This window comes from Triplophysa dalaica, chromosome 8, assembly GCF_015846415.1.
Source record: "Triplophysa dalaica isolate WHDGS20190420 chromosome 8, ASM1584641v1, whole genome shotgun sequence".
NCBI classification, from domain to species: Eukaryota; Metazoa; Chordata; class Actinopteri; order Cypriniformes; family Nemacheilidae; genus Triplophysa; species Triplophysa dalaica.
The window spans coordinates 10,772,650-10,795,540 of record NC_079549.1 but is presented as its reverse complement, the minus strand read 5'-3'; the positions used below and the strand labels follow the sequence as shown (position 1 = coordinate 10,795,540).

The 22,891-nt window shown below is 39.0% G+C and overlaps 2 protein-coding genes across 2 annotated transcripts in view; both read right to left on the bottom strand.

Moving 5' to 3' along the window:
* xpo4 (exportin 4) overlaps positions 1 to 6,017 on the bottom strand; it is a 34,058-nt gene extending 28,041 nt beyond the window's left edge. Inside the window, exons 1-4 of the mRNA XM_056755781.1 lie at positions 5,933 to 6,017; positions 1,876 to 1,981; positions 1,520 to 1,667; positions 1,267 to 1,405 (exon numbers count right to left, since the gene is read on the bottom strand). Of these exons, the coding sequence (XP_056611759.1) occupies positions 1,267 to 1,405; positions 1,520 to 1,667; positions 1,876 to 1,981; positions 5,933 to 5,998 (459 nt within the window). The 5' untranslated portion in view covers positions 5,999 to 6,017. The remainder of the gene's footprint in view (positions 1 to 1,266; positions 1,406 to 1,519; positions 1,668 to 1,875; positions 1,982 to 5,932) is intronic.
* A 673-nt stretch (positions 6,018 to 6,690) lies between these two features.
* Positions 6,691 to 22,250, bottom strand: lats2 (large tumor suppressor kinase 2). Its single transcript, XM_056754786.1, has 8 exons — positions 22,054 to 22,250; positions 19,401 to 20,115; positions 14,335 to 14,467; positions 12,734 to 14,235; positions 11,994 to 12,576; positions 11,115 to 11,297; positions 10,925 to 11,031; positions 6,691 to 10,779 (listed from the first exon to the last, which is right to left on the bottom strand). The coding sequence occupies exons 2-8, from the start codon at positions 19,722 to 19,724 to the stop codon at positions 10,246 to 10,248; spliced, it is 3,366 nt and encodes a 1,121-aa protein (XP_056610764.1). The 5' UTR covers positions 19,725 to 20,115; positions 22,054 to 22,250; the 3' UTR covers positions 6,691 to 10,245.
* Between the last annotated feature and the right edge of the window lie 641 nt (positions 22,251 to 22,891).

The following is a 22,891-nucleotide window of genomic DNA, read 5'->3' as shown; positions in this document are numbered from 1 at the left end:
TTAATATTGTGAAAAAGTGGCACACACGTCAACCACATGGAGCAAGAGAGAGAACACTGCGTTCGCGAAGTTAAGCTGTGTTAGTTTGTTCACTGCATTTGGGTGATGAATGTTATATAAACGGTGGATATAACGCTGGATTTGGAAACCGTTTGAAACTGATAGATGGAGCGGTCCCAGCGCTAAAAGATAGCAGACATGAACTGCACGCTGTAAATGATGTCAGTTTTTTTTTTTGCCAATGGGTGCGAACGTGCTTTAGTTCCTACCCACCCACACTCAGGGCTGTACGTTAACTTTTTTGCACATTGTACCGGTGCTACAGTTTTAAAGTTTTATAGCATTGGCCAAACAGTTGTAGTACATGTATACTTTATCACGTTATCCCAAGTTATCATCTTTTGAAAAACACAAGTGCAGGTCATCATAAAAATACAGTCAACTAAAAATATTTTTTATTAGCAAAACGAAAATAAATAGTGGTGCGCCATAAGTTACCTTACACGAACAAGCACAATGACAAACGGACTTCACACAAACAAGCGGCTCTGTCTAATGTACCTGTCAAACTGTATCACATGCATGCTGTTAAATTTATTTGTTTAATAGAACGATTTTTTCTTAGCATGTGCCACATATATGTAGTAGCCCCGCTACTCTATAGGTAGTCAAGATTAATATGAGATTGGCAACGTGTTTGAAGCCTTTAAAAAAGATATGAGAGTAAGAGTATTAAACTTGTTATTGAACAATGCTGCAAAATGTCTTTTACAAATAAATAAGCAGTCTATCCAAAATGACAATGTAATTATTTGTCAAAATGCATGTGTATGTGACTTGTCATACCCATAAAAAATTCTGTCGGACCAATTGAATACAAATTGTAAACTATTTATTACAAGTGGGCCTATTCTTAAATTATTAATTTTGTTCAACCCTGCTTTCCAGAAACAGTTTGACAAGTAATACAAACTCAACCGCTGATAATTCTATCATGAACCTGGAGCGCACTCTGCAGGACACAGTGGAAACTTTCCCATTATGTTGCAGAAGTCCACTTGTTACTGACTGTACTGTGGTAGGCTATATGAGACCAGTTTTTTTATTGCACTTATGCTTGTGTTGTTCCAATTGCTTCCACTGTTTCCCTCAACTGTAAGTAGCTTTGGATAAAAGCGTCTGCTAAATGACTAAATGTTAACAAACGCCACAGTTCCCAATGTGTAGCCTCGGACAGCAGTGGGCTGCGTGATCTTATAGTCTTACCACTGTTGGATTGCCGCTGCTGATGAGCTGGCTGACCTCATGGAAGATGCTTTTACAGTTGATGGATTTGTCGAGTGATCCTCTCTTCACTATCACTGCCACTGCTAACAGGATCTGCTCTCTGACATACTTCTGTAGACTGCAGAGAAAGAGAAAAGATGCAAAAAGGTTTCAGTCAAAGATCAGAAACAAGATGAACACTTGAAATGTAGATGGGTTCAGAAGTAATGCAGTGATGCAAACAGTCTTTCACATGTACTTGGGTCTCTGTAAGACGTAGGTGAGGAGGAATGTTCTGAGGGATTCGATGCTGTTCTTCTCCAGAAGAACCCATTCTCTAACCACAGCCTCCATGATGGCTGTGGCTGCTTGGAATAACACATAGTCCACTTTACTAGTCTCTGTGGAGAAAAAAAGTCAAGTCTGGTGTATTTGTGTAGTTATTTCCACAAAATGTTTGAGAAAACAATCCTAAAGAAAGTGTAACATAGAATATCTTCCTTCAATGTTTAATGAAGATCTATAGATCTTTATCAGACTTTGGTTCTCAATGTAGCTAGTCAGAAGATATAGTAGAATCGTGGATTAAGTGTTGATGGGGAGACTTACCGAGGATGTGCTTACAGACAGCAAAGGGGGATTTTGACTTCCTGAAAGAGAGGAATATGTGCTCTGCGTGCTGTCTCTGTTCTGTGCTGACCATGGACGGCGGCGCCTGTTAACAAAATGTTTGCCTGCTTGAACGTGTTTTATTGGTCAACATTAACATAACATAAGGACACTAAAATAAGCAAACTAAATAAAACAAATATTTCATAGCCTACAGATGAGTACTTGGAACACAATCACTGCCTGCTCTAACTAACTGGTGGTAATATAAATAACAACAAATTCATAGCAAACAAGACGACAGAAAAGAATGTGTACTTGAATGTGATGCGTCTTTAGGAATGGAAAACAAATAGGCAGCCCAAAAAGCTGCAACCACGGAAACATGCTACATGTTCCACACATGGATCAACAACCTTTGGCAAAGAATATACACAGTAACAGAGGCGCAAAACTCCTCCATCTGTGATAAACAGAAAACAAAAACTGTTATCCTATATGGGGGTGTTAGAAATTAAATCTTGTCATCCCATCTGAATAATACAAGGCTTCTCCCTTGGCTGTGGAAAACGTTCACGTATCCCAATTTAAGACTAGAAGTAAATCATTTGTAGGTTGATTATGTTAGTTTTTAGGGAAGAAGTAAATAATAAATCAGCATTCTGTAGAGAGCTCATGTACCTATATCGAAAAGATATTTCGCTTTGGATAAAAGCGTCTGCTAAATGACTAAATGTAAATATTTGTCTAACGGTGCTTGTAGAATAAAGGGGTCATCACACTTATAGATTCATGAGGACCCATCATGGCCTGTCAGAACAGAAATTTTAAAAAATAGAGGAATCGCTCCTGCCCATTTGGCAGCACCGTCTTGATATTTTTTGCATGCTCCAAATCTAATGTGACCGCATAATAATTGTATCTGTTATGTAACCCAGTAACTAATCCGTGTCAAAAAAATTTAAGTTCTATGATTTGTATGTAATGTAAATGTAGCAAATATTAAATTATCACAATATAATAATCTATGTTGTGTCTAATTATAGTATAATCTTAATTTAAACTGTATCTCATTCAATCTCAAATTGTCATCCCATTCATGCCAACTAAGACCCTGCCCTCAGATAAAACAAAAAGGTTAAACTTATTGAAATATTTAATTGCCAAGCATCATAAAAATAAAGTGAGACCAATTTAACCATCTTTTACTCCTTCTCTGCTTTTTTTGTCTGCAAAATCATGTCTGCCAGGACATCAGTGAGTCTGACTGATAAACAAATCAATACATGACCTACACTGTTACAGTCTGACCTTTCAGATAGCGCAAAATTACTATGACAAGATTTCTGACTTCGTTCATAAACTATAATATACTCCGTTGAGCACATGCTTCAATGCTCTTTTAGATCTCTTGCAGTAAGGTACCTGCAAACCGCAAACTTTTGTTTTTAAGATGCAATCCTATTAGTAAACGAAAGGATTTGTCAGTTTTTTTCAACCAAATTGTGAAACATAAATATTTACAGTTAAGAAGAGCCTTGTGGTGGACCATGTACATTTCCACAACGTACCAAATAACGTTCCAGCGACCTAACTTTGTGATTCCCATATTCGTCGTGACGACATATCATTGGACATTACCTCCTGAAGACGTAAATGGAACAGACCATAAGCGTCGCAGCAATGTACTAAAAAAACGTTTCTAGGACAGTACGAGTAACGTTAGGTCCCAACGCCAAAACAGTTCAAATATAATTTTATTTAAACACACCGTCCCTCACACGGAGGAATACATTAATTTGTGATTTTTTTCTAGTCAAATATGGATATACAAAGTACATCGATAATACAATTTCACACAGCACTGTTCAGCATCAGACATTTTATTTAGATACTTAAGTAAATTACATAGATAACCAAAGACCAACATAATATTCAAAGCAGATATTTATTGACAGAGATGTATAAACATTATCTTTAAGTTTAACATTATATTCTTGTTTTAACACAAGTTTTAGATATAACCATCAAAAGCTTCTTGTCAGAATCACATATTTCAGGTTCCGTTCATTTATATGCGCCAAATCCATGGAAAATCCCTAAAATACATGTTTACTCTCACATCTGTAAGGTATAAAGTAAAGAAAGAATATTAATAAACCGCAAATATAATATATCAAGCAGTGAGGTAAACCGAAATGACCGTTAATATTTAAATGATTCGCGCGTACGGTTCTTCGCAGAACAGAGAACGTGCGTATTGGACAAGCGCGTGCATTAAATAAACATAAACACAGTTTAAATTGTTGTATCTAATCAAACTCCAGTTTAATAGCTGGGAAAAGTCGGATTAGATTTTACTCTGATCATAAATTTGGCATATAATGACATAATAAACAGAAATGACCAGGTGCATTAATCAAATGACCAGTGTCCAGGTTATCTGAAGACCAGTATACGTCGCTACAAAGTTGTCAATGGGATTGATTCACAACGTTATTTGAGGACATGGCTATGACGTTTCTGGAACTTTAGCAACAATTCTAAGAAATGGAACGTTACCAAGACATCCTCAGAACGTGGTCACAAAGTAATGTCACGGTGACCAAATGAAGACGAACTGGCGACGTTGTCAGAACCTACTGTGTGTTTGCTGGGAATCTGCTTACAGCAAGTTAAAAAAGGGAACTAATTTGACCTCGAAATTACATTAAATAATAATCATCAAATGCATTTAAAATATCAGGGTATTTAACCTTTAAACAGAAAATATTAGTTTAGAGAATAGGCCTATTTCAAAAAAAGTATTCGAGAGTAAACAAACATGTAAATAGCAAACATGTAATTAACATATAAATATTAACAAACATATTTATTATAAAAAGATCAACCTGAACCATCAAAGAGTATAAACTTGAGTCAATTTACTGACATGTCAGATACTCCAATGGTTTGTTACAAAATTGTAATATTTTTGAGTGAGCCGTGTAATTGTAAAATATTGTGACATTTAAAAACAAGAAATCTTATATATTTAACTCACCCTAATATCATTCCAAAACCCCATATGACTTACTGTCTTTACAAAACAAAAGCTATTTTGAAGAGCATAGGAAACAACAAGGGCCCCTTGACCTCTATGGTATAGAAACAAAAAAGCGAAGACATTTCTCATATCATCCTTCATCTTTTGACAGAAAGAATCATATACAGGTTTTGAATGACAGAACTTTTATTTTGACACTTGAGATATACTGATGAGTTCAGAGCTGATTCACTACATACTATGCAACTATATCCAACACTAGATTTAAAGCTAAAGAATAACTCAAGTCAATGCCTTTTTTTATTCACACAGCCACTAAATGACCAAAAGTGGCTTAAATTACTGCACTGTTAAAAAACGAGACAATTTTTGAAAACTAAACTCCAAAGCCCTGACAGGTAACGTTTAGGCTTTGAGCCTCATAACGACAGCTAACTTCACATGCATGTAATCTTCCACATCACGTTCTCCTCTCAACTTTCAGCTAGCTCACTCTTAAACCATTAGCTAGACAATTTTCTAAGCGATAGACATACAGGATCAGATCGAAGATAAAAACAATGAACGAAAAGTTTCTTGTGAGTCTCCGGTCAGTCTGACTTAAGTTACACATGTGTTTAGTAAAACGTGCGCGAATCAACAGCGCGTGTAACTACAACAGCAGCTGATGGAGAAACTCACTCCAACTCATTCAGCGTGTTTTTATAAGACTGGCAGATCAAACTAGGCCTCTTAAACACACGACATGAACTCCGAGTTATCGTTTTAACCACACATTCTGTCGCCAAGATACACATTTAAGATGGAGTTGATGAAGAATATGATGGTGATGGTGGCTGTGCTGTGTTTTTGCGGGATGGAGTGAGTCTAGCACTGCGCCACGCACCGCACTGCGTTTATCTACACTTTCCCCGTTAACAGATAAACAGTGAGACCCTAACTGAGTGAACCCCACCCAACAGAGTGAAGAGCAAACTATAAGACATGTGAAAACAGCCGCGAAATGCTCACCATTAAAACTTTGGCAGCGCTTTCCAGCTGTGAAATCACTTCTGGTGCACCGAGCGCCGCCATCATGGTCCTTGTTCAGTGACGCGCCATGCGCTGCATTGTGGGATTAAGCGGCACTTCAGGCCAATGAGTTCATCAGCAGTTTGGCAAGGCATTTCTGATGCACGATTAAAGTTATGCAATGTATGTTGTGGGATAATGTGGGTTTTGATCGTGTTTGTTGAAAGGTATCTTATATGAATTGCCCAGCTTGGTAAAATACAAGCTGTTATGGTTTTTATTTCAAATATCATAACAAACAATCAGCTTTTTACCATTGAAACCATTACAAAATTCCTTGTGTGTAAAATGTTTGGTCTTAATCCAACAGGTGGATTTCCATCCACCAACATCCCAGATTACCAAAACAGATTTGTGGAGATCAGCTTCCTTTAAAACCAGTATGAATATCATCGATATAACCTTTTAATCCATTCAACTAGTTCTATTCACATATTTGATCATTTAATTTGACTTTGAAAAGTACTCAAAATTTGTGTCAGCGAATAATTGTTTTCTTGCTGTAACCATATCTCAGCCCTATAGGCTAGCTATTTTGATTGGTGACAATTTGTTTTTGAGGTATTTGTTATCGAGCCATATGTGTAAAGACTTTAAATGAAAGAAATTTGTACCCTGATGTGTTACATCACCAAATAACACTAAGGGTGTGCCAGACTCACCCTTCACGCACACCAAAGATAGGACAAACAAATGGCTGTTTTGTTTCATTTAATTTAGACATAGGCCTATACATTTACACGTGAGGACAGTGAAAGCATTTCTTAAACATTCTCAACTCATACATACATGTAAAAAATAAGATATAAATCCAAAGGCATACTGTCTGTAATACTGTAGACATGGGGGTCAAAAAGTTAGCTTGGAAAGAGAAAAATAATAAAAGGATACAAAAAATATGTATATCTGTATAAATATATGTTCAATAGTAACAGTATTGTATAATACATTTAACGATTACAAACGTTAGAAAGTCCCAACCCATTCATTAAAATACAAAAACATACATTATAGGAAAAGTCCCATCAACACACAGTTCAAAATACAGTCAAAGATTGTCAGTCAACACTTTCAAAAGTAAAACACAGAGCAACCATCCTTCCCATAACACAAACACATTACATTCAAACCCTAAACCTGACTCTGTGAGGGATTTTTAAATAATTTTTCTTTCACCGAGTGGTCCGTTCTGATAAATATGGGTTAGTAAAACATCCGACACATTTGCTGTCAGAGTCAAATAGCAAAATGCATAATACGGATTTGAGTTTGTATACACGATGGCACAGTAAAATGTCTTATTTCATTTAAAGGATTCACTCGAAAATAGACTCAAGTCATTCCAAACCTGTATCTAGACTTGCTTTCTATTGAAGAACACAAAAGAAGATATTTTGAAGAATGTTGGTAACCAAACAACTTTCATTATAAGGACACAAAACATCAAGACATGATCTTTGTTGTGTGTTCCAAAGATTTTGAATAAAAAAGGGGTAAATAAATAATGATACTTTGTTTTTGGATGAACTATCCCTTTAAGATTGATCTCATTGGCACAACAGAGAAAAATGATAAAAAGATTACCATTTAACTTTCAGTGGCAGTTATAAGGTTATAAGCTATAAGGGGCATTTTACTCGACATCTGAATTGACATCTCAGTTTGGTCTAATGCAAGCACACAACCACATGATTGTCAGTCAGCTCGAGAGATAATTTACAGAGAACATTTCGTGCAGTGACCCACTATCACAACAAGCGATTAGATCAAACGCAGGCATCTAAATAAATTGGACATATCTTAGAAGTCCATAAGAAATGCCACAGCCTTAGTAAAAACATGCATACGATGTTTTAATATCCGTACTAACATCCGTCCTGTCATGAAATCCATCAACATCTCTATCTGTCCCAAATGACAAGCATTCATTCTTGATTCTTTATCTTTCTCAAACTAACATCCCAAAACACTTCTCTTACTGTCAGGACCGGCCTGAGAGCAAGATGAGGATGTCTTTCCATCTCAAAAATACTGATCAGCATGTGGTGCACACACCCACACATTTATAAGAAGGCACGCAGTTCGTCTCACACCATATCAATCACACTGACAATCAATTCCACACTTTATACAAAGAGAAAGTAAAAATGAAATTACGTTGATGATATTGTACTTTAAATTGTAATATTAATAACAATAAGCAGCATTGGGTCACGAAACTATATAAATCAATATAATATATACTTTTACATAACATAATACAGTTTTTAAAGTTATAAAGGCTATTTGTTGTGATTAGAAAACTATAAAATGTATTTTCTATATTGCACATAGTCATACCATCGGATGCATTTGCCTTTCTTTCACCACTTTTTTCACTGTTTGCTTAAGGGTTTCTGCCTCAATGTATTCTTAATGTCTCAGTCGTAGACCATTCTGTTATAATACTGTGCTGCGTGTCTCACATTGAGATGGCGCAGCAGGCTCGATGTCTTTGCAAGTTTTCAGTTAGTTATCTGAAATAATTATCTGATGGTGATAGACAAAATCACTTCCAGTGGATCTGGATAAGGTTGAACACAAAAAACAACCCCCTGACATTTAAGATCGCCGTTATGATACGAACGCAATTACGATTGAGAAATTGGAAATTGATAAGCGGTAATGGTTTTTCAACTCCACAAGGTAATGTGACTGGAGCATCCTCCAGCTTTTCTATGGTTTCTCAGTTACATTGCTCTGGATCGCAGCTGTCTGAGAGAGCATACCTTAAAAAATAATGCACGGTGTGTATTAGATATACATGAAAGCAAAAGACTTCAAAGCTATAACTGCGAACAGGTTTAGGAAGGCAAGCCTTTAAACAAATTGAATCAAGCCAGGCAAACATCAAAGATTCAATTACTAAAGCAATACTTTGGCAATTCAACTAACAAACTTATGCTAAGTACATTTTTGAATACTGAAACATTTTGTGGAGTAGCTATATTAACGTTTGTAACTTTGCAAACAGAAAGCAAGCAGGACTTGTGTCACTTTTAGTCTTAAATGTTATATATTGCGTCATATTTTTGTGGCATTAACACGCTCGCCTTTGAACTTTACCACACAAATATTTATGGCTGCAGCATTTTGCGTTCAAGCATAAGCTTGCCGAAACACCTAAAGGTTGTAACTACTAAAACAGTGATGGGAGTTTTAGGGTCCCATGTTCATGAAGTGCTGGCTATACATACAGAACATTTCGTCTCAATACTGTCACTCAGGAGAGCACCATTTGACCTGATATATTGACCCATTTAACATAAACTGAAGTATAGATATATTTACAACATGCTGTCATTAGTGTATCTACCTGCAAAATATAGTGTGAGCTTTTAGACTTTGCACGTTTTATAATAAAGAAAAACGTAATAATATAATGCAGGGTCTCCAAAGACATGATTGTAGAATATCAACCATGTGGTGGCGCCACATAATCATCTCAAACGCTTTTTGTAGACAGTATGGCTGAAAAATCTAGCTATTGAATTCTATTGAATACTCAATAACAAAAAACCCTGCCTTTCACTTTGTTCCGTTTGGTTTTAGGATTAATAAAAAAATGCAACCCTCCACAGTCATTACAAACAATGTGTTTGCATGTTGCATTTATATTGTATGTGGGGAAGGTATCTTTCTGTTTTTTTATATTGTCTCCTAATCATAACCAAAGTTCAAATCCACAACCTCACGCCTGGCTCTACTATCCCTCACCATGGCCTCACTGGTGTTTGGAATGGCTGTGTTAGCATCACCAGGCTGAGAGAGGAGAAGGACATGTTTTCATAAACACTGGGTTATTTTCACCCAGTAGAACAAAGGAATGGAAGACAGCTAACACTAACCATAAGATCGAGCGGTTTGACTGACAAACCACAGAGCAGCAACTACATCTCTCTGTAGCTAAATGTATCCATCACACCAACATCCCCTGGATTTAAGCTGCACAGCTTGTGTACTTCGTTGGTCCCAGGTCAGAGCTTCCGTATTTTTGAACATGCAAAGGATAGGAGGAATTCAATTTTCTTTACATGGAACTTTGCCTATTATGTCTGTAGATTGTTTCTCCATGTTCTTCCATCTATTTAATGTACAAAAATACACCTTGCAGAGAAAGCTGGGTTTAAAGGAGGGCAGGAGATGCAGCGTGTTAACTGTTGAAGCCTTCGTTGGGTAAAGGTTGAGCAGCATAAACACCTTTTTTGACAGTCTCAAACATAAACTGGCTCACAACCTTCTCCTTGTTCTTCTTCCTCTTCGTGAATCTCCTCTTCCTCCACCTCAGGCTTAACACTACTGGTCTCGCAAGTATCGTGCAGGTTTTGAATTGTCTCTGCGGGCTTGGGATAACGGAATGGGCAACCGTTATCGTCAAAAAACCTGCGGAAGGTGAACTCGTAGAAAGCATGTTCAGGGTGCTTGCCGTGAGGGGAACAAAGGGTTTCCCAGGTGCGGGTGCTGTCCCCGCTGTCGCTCCAGGCCCCTGGTCCTCCCTCCTCTTCCACAGGATCAAAGTTAGATGTATCCATGGGGTGGGCGATCTTAGGTCGGTAGGGTGCGGGCTGTGTGCGGAGATTGCTGGAGAAATCGATTTCGGAAAAGAATGGGTGAGATTTTATCTCTCCAGCCCCGTTGCCCCCCAAACGCTCTTCAGACGAACAACACAGCCGACCAATGATGTCAACTGCTTCGGGGCTCAGTTTCACTTGCGGAGGCACCTGCAGTGTGTTCTCCCAGTTTATCACCTGTAGGTGTGAAGAGATCAACAACTTCAGTCCTTTACAGTCACTTGTCCATAAATCCTTTTAATGTTTAGTGACAAGACAACATAATGTCCTCTATTAAGACTTTTACATCAACCCAACAAGATGCTATAGGTATCTTTCTTACCTTAAGCTGTGTCTCTGTTGGGGTTGGAGCAAGAAATGGTGGTTGGCCAACCAGCATCTCAAACAGGATTACTCCCACACTCCACCAGTCACACAGCTGTGTGTATCCTGCACATTCAAATCACATATTACGTTATATTAATGACCAGTTGTCTCACGCAATTTCTTGGCTGTCAAGGTCCAAGTCCTACCTTTGCGGAGAAGCACCTCAGGGGCAATGTAGTTTGGAGTGCCCACCAGAGAGTGTGCCAGACATCGCTGGTGCTGACGAGTTGCCCGTTGCTCCAAAGTAATGAGCCGGTCACCACAACGACAGTTAGATACATCATCCCAAAAGTCACTTGGTTCCATACTATCCTGCCGGATATGGTTCCCTAAATAGGACAAAAGGGAGACAATAAAGATAGTCAATAATATGAAATCACCATAGGGCAAAGGGTTCCAACAGACTGCACCAGTAAAGAAATAAACATATGATAATGGAAATGGTGTGTTGCTTGAGGATAAGCAGTCTAGAGGTCTTTAGGGAGGAGCTGGGACCCATACTGGTTCGGGTCTATATTTTATATCGTCAGGCGGGTCTGGGTCTGTTGATCAATGTGTGTAATACCAGAGTCGATCAGACACGGCACGATTGGTGTCAGTCAGCACTGTGCGTGTATTTAGTAACATGCATCTCGTAAAATTGGAACGAGAAAAGTGTGAGTCTGGAAATAAGCGAAACATCCTCAGTTGTAAGCAGAAAAACTCTTCGGCAGAATTACTGCACGCAGTGATAATGGATGCCTTCACGAGTGATGTGGGGAAAAAGCGTATTCCACTTTTTCCTCACGTTTATAATTTATAAATCCCGTTTTTGGACCTGTGAAGACCTCTAATGGAGTCATATAGGATACAACTGCCTTATTTCAGCTTGATTACAGTACCATGTTCTCTAAGCTGTAAAATTGGCAGAAGTTTCTGTTAATGGGTGTTAAGCTTTCTGTCAAAAATGGCGAAGGAAAAGTTAATTCGCTCATAAAATGCACATTTTCAAAACCTGTGCATTACCTTGCCTTGATTTCCCTTACCTTTTTGGTAATATTTAGAGTTGTGAGTCCAGCGGAATCCAGTACACAAACCGAAATCGGTCAGTTTGATGTGTCCATCCAGGTCAATGAGAATGTTGTCTGGCTTGATATCTCTGTGGATGAAACCCATCTTATGCACACTCTCGATGGCTAGGGTCAACTCTGCAATGTAGAACCTGGCTAAGGGCTCTGGGAAAACCCCCATACGGATCAGCAGGCTCATCATATCACCTCCGGGAATGTAATCCATTACGAAGTATAGACTATCTCTATCCTGGAATGAGTAGTACAATCTGACCACCCACTCATTGTCAGCCTCTGCCAAGATGTCCCGTTCTGCTTTCACATGGGCTACTTGGTTCCGGTTCAGAACATCTTTTTTCCGTAGAGTCTTCATGGCATATAGAGCCCCAGTGTCCACTTTGCGCGTAAGACAAACCTCACCAAAAGCTCCAATGCCAAGAGTCTTGATTTTGACAAACATAGCCTTGTCCATCTTGGCACGGCGTAGTCGATTGTAATTAGATTCCTTCTGGTAAAGCATCTTCCTCATCTGTTCCTGCTCTGCCTCTGATAGGCCAGCCTAGTGGAAAAGATCAAAAAAGAGTGTTAGGTTGATGCATTTAATGACCGAAACATTATTTTTTAATTATAAATAAATAAACAATGATAATACATAACATTTAAGTTGTTGTTAAAATCAAGCAATGCATTTTTTGGTCAATGGAGGCATTACTCACCTTGGACATCTCCTGCTCCAGCTGCATCCTACGGTTGAGCTTCTGCTGGTACGTCTTCATCACATTCTCCACATGCTGCTCCATGTAGAACTTAAAAGCAAAGGGAGAGTAACTCTTAATGCGTGACTCCCTCTTTTCTTCATCACGGGCGTTTTTCCGCACAGGCACAGGTGAGGTCTGGATCTGCTTCTTATCTTTCACAACCTTTTCTCCCTTAGTTGTCTTGCCTTTGTCTTTGGAGGCAGCTTCCTCCTGCTTTCCTGCCGAGGCAGTCTGGACAGTCCTACTCGTTGCACTGGCATCTTGCAGTCCACCCATGGCGCTGGACTCCATGGATGCAGACTCAGGTCCAGATCCAGGCAGGAGAAGAGTTTTGGGGTAAGGTGGAGGTGGGCAGCGGTGCTCTTGGTTGGGCTCCAAGGCAAAAGACTCATCTGGTATGTACGCATGAGACTCTGGTGCTTCTTGGGCTTGTGTGCTCAGCCAGCCTGGGTGACATGGACCAACTGCTGTCTTTGGCTCAGGCCTCATGACCCGTATACTCTTAACGGGCGGCTGGATTGGTGGGGAGGTCACTGCAGTGATTGTGTTCGGTGGACCCAAGGGTGCCTCCTGCTTGCCAGCAACAGCAGCTGCAGGTGGCAATGTCTGCCTCACAGTCACCTTTTGGTGGTTGTTGAACGAATTGGTCCTACTGGGTACACGTACCTCCCCTCTGAAGGGCCCCTGTGGCTGCCTGGCTGGTGGAGTACCCTCAGAAACTTGGGCTCCTGGCCAGTGATGCTCATAAAGTTCTAGGTTAAGACTGGCCCTAGAAGGGGTAAGGAGGCTTTGGGGAACATCCGAGAACTCACCCATTGGTCCAGTGGGCCGTGGCATCATGTGAACTTGATGTGAGGTGGGGCTTGCTTGGCGTGGATGGGAATGTGGTGGTAAATATAAATTGGGAGGATAGCCACCACCATTTTGGCCCATTCCTCCTTTACTTGGCATATTAACATAGTTTTCTGGTGCTAATGGCGGCATCTTATTCTGGAAGGAAGCGCTGCGTTTGACCCCGTAGCTGGAAGGCCTGTAGTCATAATGAGGGCCAGGGCCACCTGAGGGTTGGGACTGGAGTTGCATGGGTGGTCCAGGCACACTGTAGCCCATCATAGCCTGGTCTATCCCACCCGGGTACCCTTTTGCCTGAGCTGGACCAGGTGAGTACATAGGTACCCCTGGGTTGTTCTGGCCAGACATGCTTGAAGAATAGGCACCCATGCTGGCTGGACGACCCATCGGGTTTCCCATGGCAGGAACCTGTGATGGATTGGCAGGAGGTGGCATGTAGTTAATGACTGTTGGTGCACCCATGTATCCACGAGGCATGTCACCCTCAACCCCATAACTAGCTCCTTCATACAGTGGAGCTCCCATTTGGTGATAAGTGGGCATGGCACCATCCCCAGTGGCCTCGATTGCTGATCGGTGGTCCATCAAATTTGACATGCCACCCTGTCCTAGGAGATTAGAAAGGCAATCCCGAGTTTAAATGCTGTTAATAACCTTATATGCATATCTTAGTATCAATATTTGTTTCAGTGTCAGTGTGCACATACCTGGGGACGTCTGTTTGATGACGCGTACAATCTGTTCGTTGTGCGGGTCCAGGTAACCCATTTTACTTATGTATTCCAACGCAGCCTCAATGTTACGACTGCCAGTCTGTTTCAGGGCACGCACTGCCATTTCCTGTTTGAAAAATTGAGAACACACACATTACATGCATTTCTAAATGGACTATACAATGAAGCGCCACTACTACTAAACTCATATGTGGCATAAAATAATTTTAAATAGTTACTTTAACACTGCTTGTTGAAACTTGTATTGGATGTCACCCCTTCTCATACTTGCTTTTGTAATCCTAATTTAATCTGCTAAACAGAAATGTCTTAAAATAACATCACAACTACTGACTGACATAACTCCCTCAGTTATATTTTAAGAACTTAGTAGCTTGATGGGCAGGCCTTGTAGAACCCGAACTATGTAATGCAGCATATATAAGCAAGCTAAAAATATCTGCCTGCATGGCATTTGCAATAAAGTTCTTTGAGATCAGCGAGCATGCTGAAGCCTGATCTGTCACTGACTGGACAAAACTTTCTTCATATAAAAGGCCATTTGCAACATGATCTGCCTGCTAAGAAGTGTATACACAAATGTGGCAAGACAGTTTTTGTTTGATTCTTTGTTGTTATTGCGTTGCTTGTGAAAAACTGACCCAGCACCTTCAATATTTATAAAAACATGTACATAAGGAAACGTGCATGTAAAATACACCAAAAATGCAGACACGCACAGCAGAGAATAGTTAACAATGCATGCAGCTGCTTCCTCTTTAAGATATGCACAAACTGCTTCCTGTACCAGTCCACCAATATGTGACAAAAGCAAAACCTTGAGCAATTTGAATCCTTATAAGTAATCACTGCAGGATGACTGTGACCCTTGTCAATAACATAATTTCTCGACCCACAAATAAAAACTACAATTGCCTTGTCACATTTTGTGGCTGCAGTGATCCAAGATAAAATAAATCAGACGTGTACAATCTTCTGTGCGCACAGACCCACACCTATCTGAGGAAATTCCCTTGAATGGCATATGACTTCATTCTGAAGACATTTTGCCCAAAACAAATTCTGAAGCTCGGCGTCTTAAGATGCCCCCCAGTGGCCATCCTCGACACTGCACAAGCATGCCATGGAAAAAAAATAAGTGCCTCATTCAGCACAACCTTATGCTTTTTTCCAGTGATCTGCTGAAATTAAAAGAACAGCAAATAGGAAAATTTTAATCAAAGTACTACAAAATCAGAGTGATAATGTTCATATTAAACACATTCATATTTCAGTTTCTTTAAGATGACACTGACAAAAGGGAAATGGAGTAAATGGCCGTAAATGAGCAGTCATCCAAACCGTGGGTACACTCAGTCACATCCACACAAATTCTGCACATTCCCTGAATGCTTGTTAGAATTACTGCATACCAATGTGTATAACCACCAGAACGCAGAAATGCTTGTGAGAACAAAAATGTCATTTAAAACCTTTATATGACTCTTTATTCTGCGAAATACTTCCATACAATGGAAGCCAGTGTTGATTGGTCAACAACATTCTTCAAAATATCTTCTTTTGTGTTCTGCAGAAAAATAAAAGTCATACAGGTTTGGGATGACATTAGTAAATGACAGAATTGTAATTTTTGTGTGAACAATCCCTTTAACCAATTACATAAATATGCAGGCACCATTGTATGTGGGTCAATGACGTGACATGTATTTTTTGTGTCCAAATTCATTATTTTCCTAAAAAGAATTTGAATAAATACATGTCATATATCAAATGGATCTACAATATGTCCTTTATAAGAAACCCTTTTCATTTGATTGAAATTCAATAGATTTTTTGAGTTTTGGTGTTTGAAAGACCAAAAATGTCAGGTGGTGCGACCGTCCGAACATACAAACAGAGAACAAAACTGAGAAATAAATGTTAATTTTCTCAATAAAATTCTTATTAAAATATTTTGGCATGATTTTATGTTAAATTTCTATATATGAGGGGAAAAATACTCAGTGCTAAATACATTAAATGTAAATTATTTTAAATTAATATATGGTCACACCACCTGACATTTTCTTATTTGTCATTGACCCATGTACTTTAAAAAGCACCAGGACCAACAGCAGAGAGGAAGAAACCCAAACAAATGCTGTCTGTCAGTGATTGCTCTCAGAAGTGCAACTGCTCTCTGTTGCATTCCATCACTGTCCACTGAAGGGTGTGTGCCTTCTCGTTCCCCATAGTGATTCCATGGCGCCACTCTTTCTTTCACACACATTCACACATCAATCCAACATGGACTACAGTCTGGTTTCGGAAAGGGTTGGGCCTGGGTTTGGCCCTTGGTCAGACTTTCAACCCTGACCTCCAGTGTCATGTGGGCAGATGTTCCGGACATTCCACGAAGCAGGAAGCAAGAATTCCAACTATGTGAAAATCTATGCTTCAATCTTCCTTTCTCCTCCCCTCTATATTTTGGAGTTCTTTCAGTTCTAGTCTGTCTTTACAATTTATACTCGTCATTCCCAAAATATCTCCTTGTAGTTTCACCCGTGTCTTGACCGCACGCTAGATATTCAATCTCTGACTACTGTGACTGAAAGTACCAACACAAACACACAATCATTTCACTTTCATTTTTTACTCTTTCTTAAAAATTAAACATTATCGTCCTGTATGACGTGACATTACTGTATTCAGCCAATGTTCAAAAATCCATTTTATAAGCTTCCACTTTGACCCAAATTTTGAAACAGTCCACCACTGGACATAAAAATTAAAGCCATATGGAGTGTACAGACATCATTTTTCAGTGAATGGAGGTAGAGAGATGGAACGTCATCTAGAGACTGTAATCTATGTGTATTTGAGGTGTATTTTTTATAAATGTATTAAAGTTTACGTTTCTTTATTTAAAATTTAATACATAATAAAACTAATTATTTGCATTTATTGAATATAAATATAACAGGTTACTGTAATTTGGGCTGAGAATGCAATTTGTGCGAAAACGGTAGCCCAGCCCAGACCAGCAGATGTTTAGAGCCTGATCAAACTGGATGAAAGTACATTATCAAAGAATAAACTAATCTTTACATCATGCTTGAACATGATATGCCAACTCAAAACTGCACACATACAATATTTTGTGTATTCCCGAAAAGACAAACATCATGGTGAATGCAGGCTTTTCATATACCCGAAGCTCAAAACCACAAATCCACAACACATGTCATACTCATCTTCGTCCTAACACCAGCCTCCCCTCCTCAACCAAAACATTTCCTCTTTAAAGGTAGTTATATAACCATGAGCCACGTCGCTGTGCAATTTGTGAGGTCTAAAACCAATGATAACGATCAAGCTAAAGAAACCCAGGGAAAGACCAGAGGCGGCCATTTACTTCTCTGGAATGCGCAGAGGGTCAAAGTAGGAACAGACGCCCCAGTCAGAGGCCAACAGAGAACTAAAAATACCAAGTCATACACCATAATGAATATATCACTATTAATAAAAAAATGTAGGTGCCAGGGGTGTACGGCTTGTTGGCGAGACCGGAAAAGGGTGAGAGAAAACAAGCAAAGTTTAGTTATGGCGATGCTAAATCTGAATACTGAGAAACGAGGTCAGTCAGACTGAGCCGCAAAACACAAATTTCATGTTTTCATAACAACTAAATAAAAACCTTCAATTCAGTGTATGAAAATAAACGAAGACATGCGAGGAGAAAAACATGAGAAGGACTGGGCAAAAGGACAGTCAGAGTGTCTTTCACTCTTGCCAGGGACACTGTATCATCCATTAAAATTCAACTAAACAGTTCATCTATGTGCTGATGCTGTACATGTTGTGCAACCTGACTGTGATGTTCATATCTATATTGACGACACAATTTAAAGAGAATCCATTTAAAAAATACAAATATATATTTATACAACACTCTACAAAATATTAAAACAATAATATTAAAATTACAAAACATAAAAGAGCTTCAAGATCGCATCCAGACAACCTGATCCCACCCCCATTCTAAACTTTATCTAATAGCATATTGGAGATTTCAGAGACCTAAATAAGCCCCATTCCGGTCTCTATTTATCCATGTCATAAAAGCAGCACGGCTCCCTTCAGCTAGGCCTCGTAATTCCACTAGGCCGTGGTGGATTTCTCTGTGGTGTTGTGCATGGGCTTGAGCAAAGCATTCCTTTCATACCTAATGCAATCACAGGGCCGGAATATTAGTAGCGAAGCCCCAATAACACAATATCGCTATCGGACTGAAACCTTGTATCTCCAAGCCAAGGTTGTTATTTTTTTCATAAATCATTCCTAATGGTCATCCTTCATGTTTGCATATGGGTTGGGCAAATATTTAACCAATAAAAAGTATTAAAAAGAGATTGTCAACTTTGACAACACGGTGTTTAATTATTGAAAAAAAAATATATATTTAAATTTATTGCTGTCATCTGAAACCTTGTATGTCCAAATTTACCATTTTTCAGGAAATGGAAAAACATTACATTTTAAACTATGTCATATTTGACAAGCACTTTTTAATGGTTAGACCTAGTGACATAACATAAGTAACATAAAGAGTGACGTATAATAATAATAATAATGTGGCATTTTGGGGTCAAAAACAATCTCAAATGGAGAGGATAGCAACTATATTTTTATTTAATTAAAACATATTGCTAAAGAGTAGCTCGACAACATCTGCTATCACACAGCACTTCTCACATACATTTGAACAACCATGATTAAAGACATTTTTTTGTAACGGGAAGGGCTAACTTGGCGTGTTCAACTTCATTTGGGGTAGAGATGTTCCACTGTGCTCTTAAAAAAAGTGTGAAATTTGACCGGATTGTTTTACATATCTAGTGTACAATGTTCAAAGCCCTATGTTCGCAAAGCCTCCATAAAGTTTAGGAAACTATTGCTCAATCCTGTTATGGATTTCACAAACCCCTATAAGCAAAATATATAAATATAGTATGAAGTCCTTTACCAGTAAGTGTTCAATTTATTTGACAAAAACTTACCTGATCACAACCAGCATTGACAAGATCCTGCAGCATCTGCTTGTTGACATCTGGACCACATTCAAAAGGCCTCAGAGACTTGCGGATCTCTCGGAGGGCATTCTGGTAATTATTGAACTTCTGGGGTTGTCTGAGCTGTTGTTGCCTACCAGCCTGGTCTTTGCCCTTAGAATCACCCCCTTTGCCCCCCTCCGCTCGGGAACTTCCTCCATGTAGCGCCTGGCTAACCAGCTTCGCTGGTTGCTTCAGTCCTTCCTTTATGTCCTGCAGGCGCTGGCGCGTGTTACCCACATACGGGGCGGCGGGGAAGGTCTTAGGCCTCATGAGCGAATGTGGGCTGGTCGGGCTTGCACTTAAAAATCCAAGTACTCTCACACAAAAACACTTCACACTTGGAAAAGACAGACAGGATCTTTCAATTGCCCACTCACAAAGTTCAGACGAAAGCAATCACGCTACACAAAAAAATACACCAGGGCTGAGCTGTCTAACCTAAATAGATAACAGGCTGCAGTAGGAAAGATACGAGCTAAGATTAGAATTCCTGTTCTTTCTCGTCTTTGCTTCTGCTGCCCCTTTGGTTCTGCCGTCTGTTGGATGCTGGCCTACTCACATCCCAGCAGCCCTTTCAGGGCTTACACTCCCCCTCCTCCCAAGACATGTGAGGGGTTATGTCTGCATGATTGTTCCATCCCAGTCTGGTATGCATCTTTGCCTGTGGAGACAGGGCAGGAGTTAGATAGGAGGGACAAGGGTCAGGGTGCAGCCCAAATCCAGGAGCCTGCGTCATTACTGTATGTCAAATAACTAAGTCTGGACATCAAAGCACCTTTCATTGGTTTACAACTAAAAATTAGCTTTGTAATACAATTAGAAGCTTTTTTATGCAGCATACACGTAAAAAATGTTTGAGCCAATGAACTTAAAACAAGGGGACTTCGTCCATGTCTGGTAGCTTTAAGACTTGCAAGTGTACTTAAAAGCTATAATAGGACAATATATTTAGCAGATATAGACATTTAAATTGATCCCTTCTAAAGGGGCAGAGAAAAAAAATTTGGTGACTAACTTTGCACTCACAGCATAACCAATATAATGCTATGTAGAATGAGAATGCTCATTGCTTAGCACCTACCTTCGACTAGCACTATAAATTTAACAAATCTTGGATCATGGCTATGAAAAAAAGTAAAAAGATCAAAAAGATGACTCCCTGAATACAACCCCACTTCCTGTGTTAACAGAAAACACAACAACACAGAAAGAAAGCTGTGTTCGCTTGGGCTTAAGAAGAATTCCTTACAGTATTCAATACAATCATTTACATTCATATTGAACCAGCAGAAACCAATAGCTTTCCTGTCTTTTAATCGCAAGAAAGCTCATTCAGAACAAATTTATGTGCAAAAGGGTTTTGACACAAGCTATTTTTTTAACAATGCTAAAAGATTGCTTATTCTAAAAGGAATCTATTTCCATCCCTATGATGCTTCCAACACAAAACCAATGATTTCAATTCTAACAACAACAGCGAAACGTCACAAGGACATCATCCACACACCGTAAAAAATCCATACGAAGAAAAAAAAAACATAAGACAAACAAATATTCATCCAAGAGAAAGCAAACAGATTTATAATGTTCATGTGACTCAGCCTGGTAAAGCACAGCAGTGTCACAGATATGTTTGATTCCAAAGGAAATTCTCATAATGTTGTATGGATATCTTTTTTGGGGGGTGACGTTAGGTCCAGAGGTGAGAATATTCATCAGTTATGAACAAAAATAATATACAGTACATGCTTCCAACATAAACATTCACACATACACCGTCGATTCCAAAAAGGTTTATGTTGAATTATTAACATTTAGAACAATAGTTTATTTAATAGTATATAATATATATGGCATAAGAAATGGCATAGAGAGACGTTAAAGGGTTGCAGATGGTGATTTTGGGCCAGTGTTAGAAAGAAAAACATTTAGTGCGAGTCAATTAAACACTTTCAAAACAATCCACGTGTAATGCAATGCATTGGGCCTGTTTTCAAGGACAATTTATGGTTTAAAATATTTGAGCAAATAAAGTATAAGTACAGTAAGTATAAAAGAGTTTGTGAACATCATTACCTTCAGCTCGTGGTAGTCTATTTTATTACCAACTGCAGTCAACGCAAGATTCGAAGGTATTTTAACATAACTGTATCGTTTATAAATAAACTTCAGATAATTTTACCTACAAAACATGTATATTTGTGACGTGATTTCCCCCTTCATTTATCTATTCTACGTCGGCTGTAAAAAAATAGGATATAAAACGGTAAAGTGTTGATAATGTATTCCAAACATAACAGATCTCCCGTTCTTTTTAAAGTCCAAAGTGTTAACCATTCGTTACTAGAGTATTTTAATAGATACACACTAACTTTGGGAAGCAGTAAAGTTGTGGGGCCTTTTTCAGAGTGTAGCGAGAGGAACGCAGATCCGCTGGAGCGACTCCGCATTCCAGCGCAGGAGAATGTGCCGTTCACTCCCTATCTCACTTCCTTCCTACATTTACGAATGGATATGCTACTGCAAATCGAACAAACAATCCCCGTATACCCGTTTAACGCCCGGTGTTTGATATACAATAAAGCTTGGCGTTACTCACCATGTGATTTAAGCGGTACCTTAATCCAAGGAAACTGGTTCGAACTCAAGTTGTAGACTATTTCTCTGATGTGCCGTTGCCCAAATATCGTCTTTCGATGTTCTCTCACAAAAGGCATAGAGTAAAAGTCGTGGGATTGTCCTCCATTTTCTCGCCACTCACGGCAGAATTAGAATGCAGTACAAAGTTGGACACTTACAGCATTGTTAACATTCCAGAGGAGTCACGTGAGGCACCCATGCACGTCAGCACTGCACATACTCTGGGCGGGGCTTCCTACATTTACAACACTATTCAATTGCTTAGATTCTGATCTGATGCGACAAGAACACACTAAACACTGTAAAGGGAAAACATTGAGCAACTTATGTACTGCACTTGAGGTAACTCATTCCGTTTAAATCTGAAATTACTTGTTTTGAAATTCTTCCCCTAGTTGAATACAGCACCTCTTTGATCAAGTTGTAGCGATTTTGTATATCATGTCTTGTATGAAATAACACAAATTAATATGTTCCATTATTTTGAAGAGCTACACTATGAAAGAGCATTCCAGCCAACATACATGAACAGTCTGGAGTAGTAGAACCATATCTACAACAAAATGTCTCTGAGACAATATGACAATTATAACACCAAGTTCTGCTGAAACAAAACATACAGTATGAAATAAGATGTTCAGATGAATTGTGATGACAAAAGACTGATCATATAAACTGGCCTGCTTTTGTCAAATATTGTAAAATGAAAATAAACTGTGGATAAGAATAGAAATTTGATCAAAAGAGACTGAAAAAGACACAAGTTCTCAACATTTTATGGACAGACATTTTGGATG

Coding starts and splice junctions, on each gene's coding strand:
- lats2 (XM_056754786.1), bottom strand. CDS start 19,724: ATGAGGCCTAAGACCTTCCCCGCCGCCCCGTATGTGGGTAACACGCGC. Junction 14,236..14,334: donor CATCAAACAGACGTCCCCAG/GTATGTGCACAC, acceptor CTAATCTCCTAG/GACAGGGTGGCATGTCAAAT. Junction 11,298..11,993: donor CTCTAAATATTACCAAAAAG/GTAAGGGAAATC, acceptor TGTCCTATTTAG/GGAACCATATCCGGCAGGAT.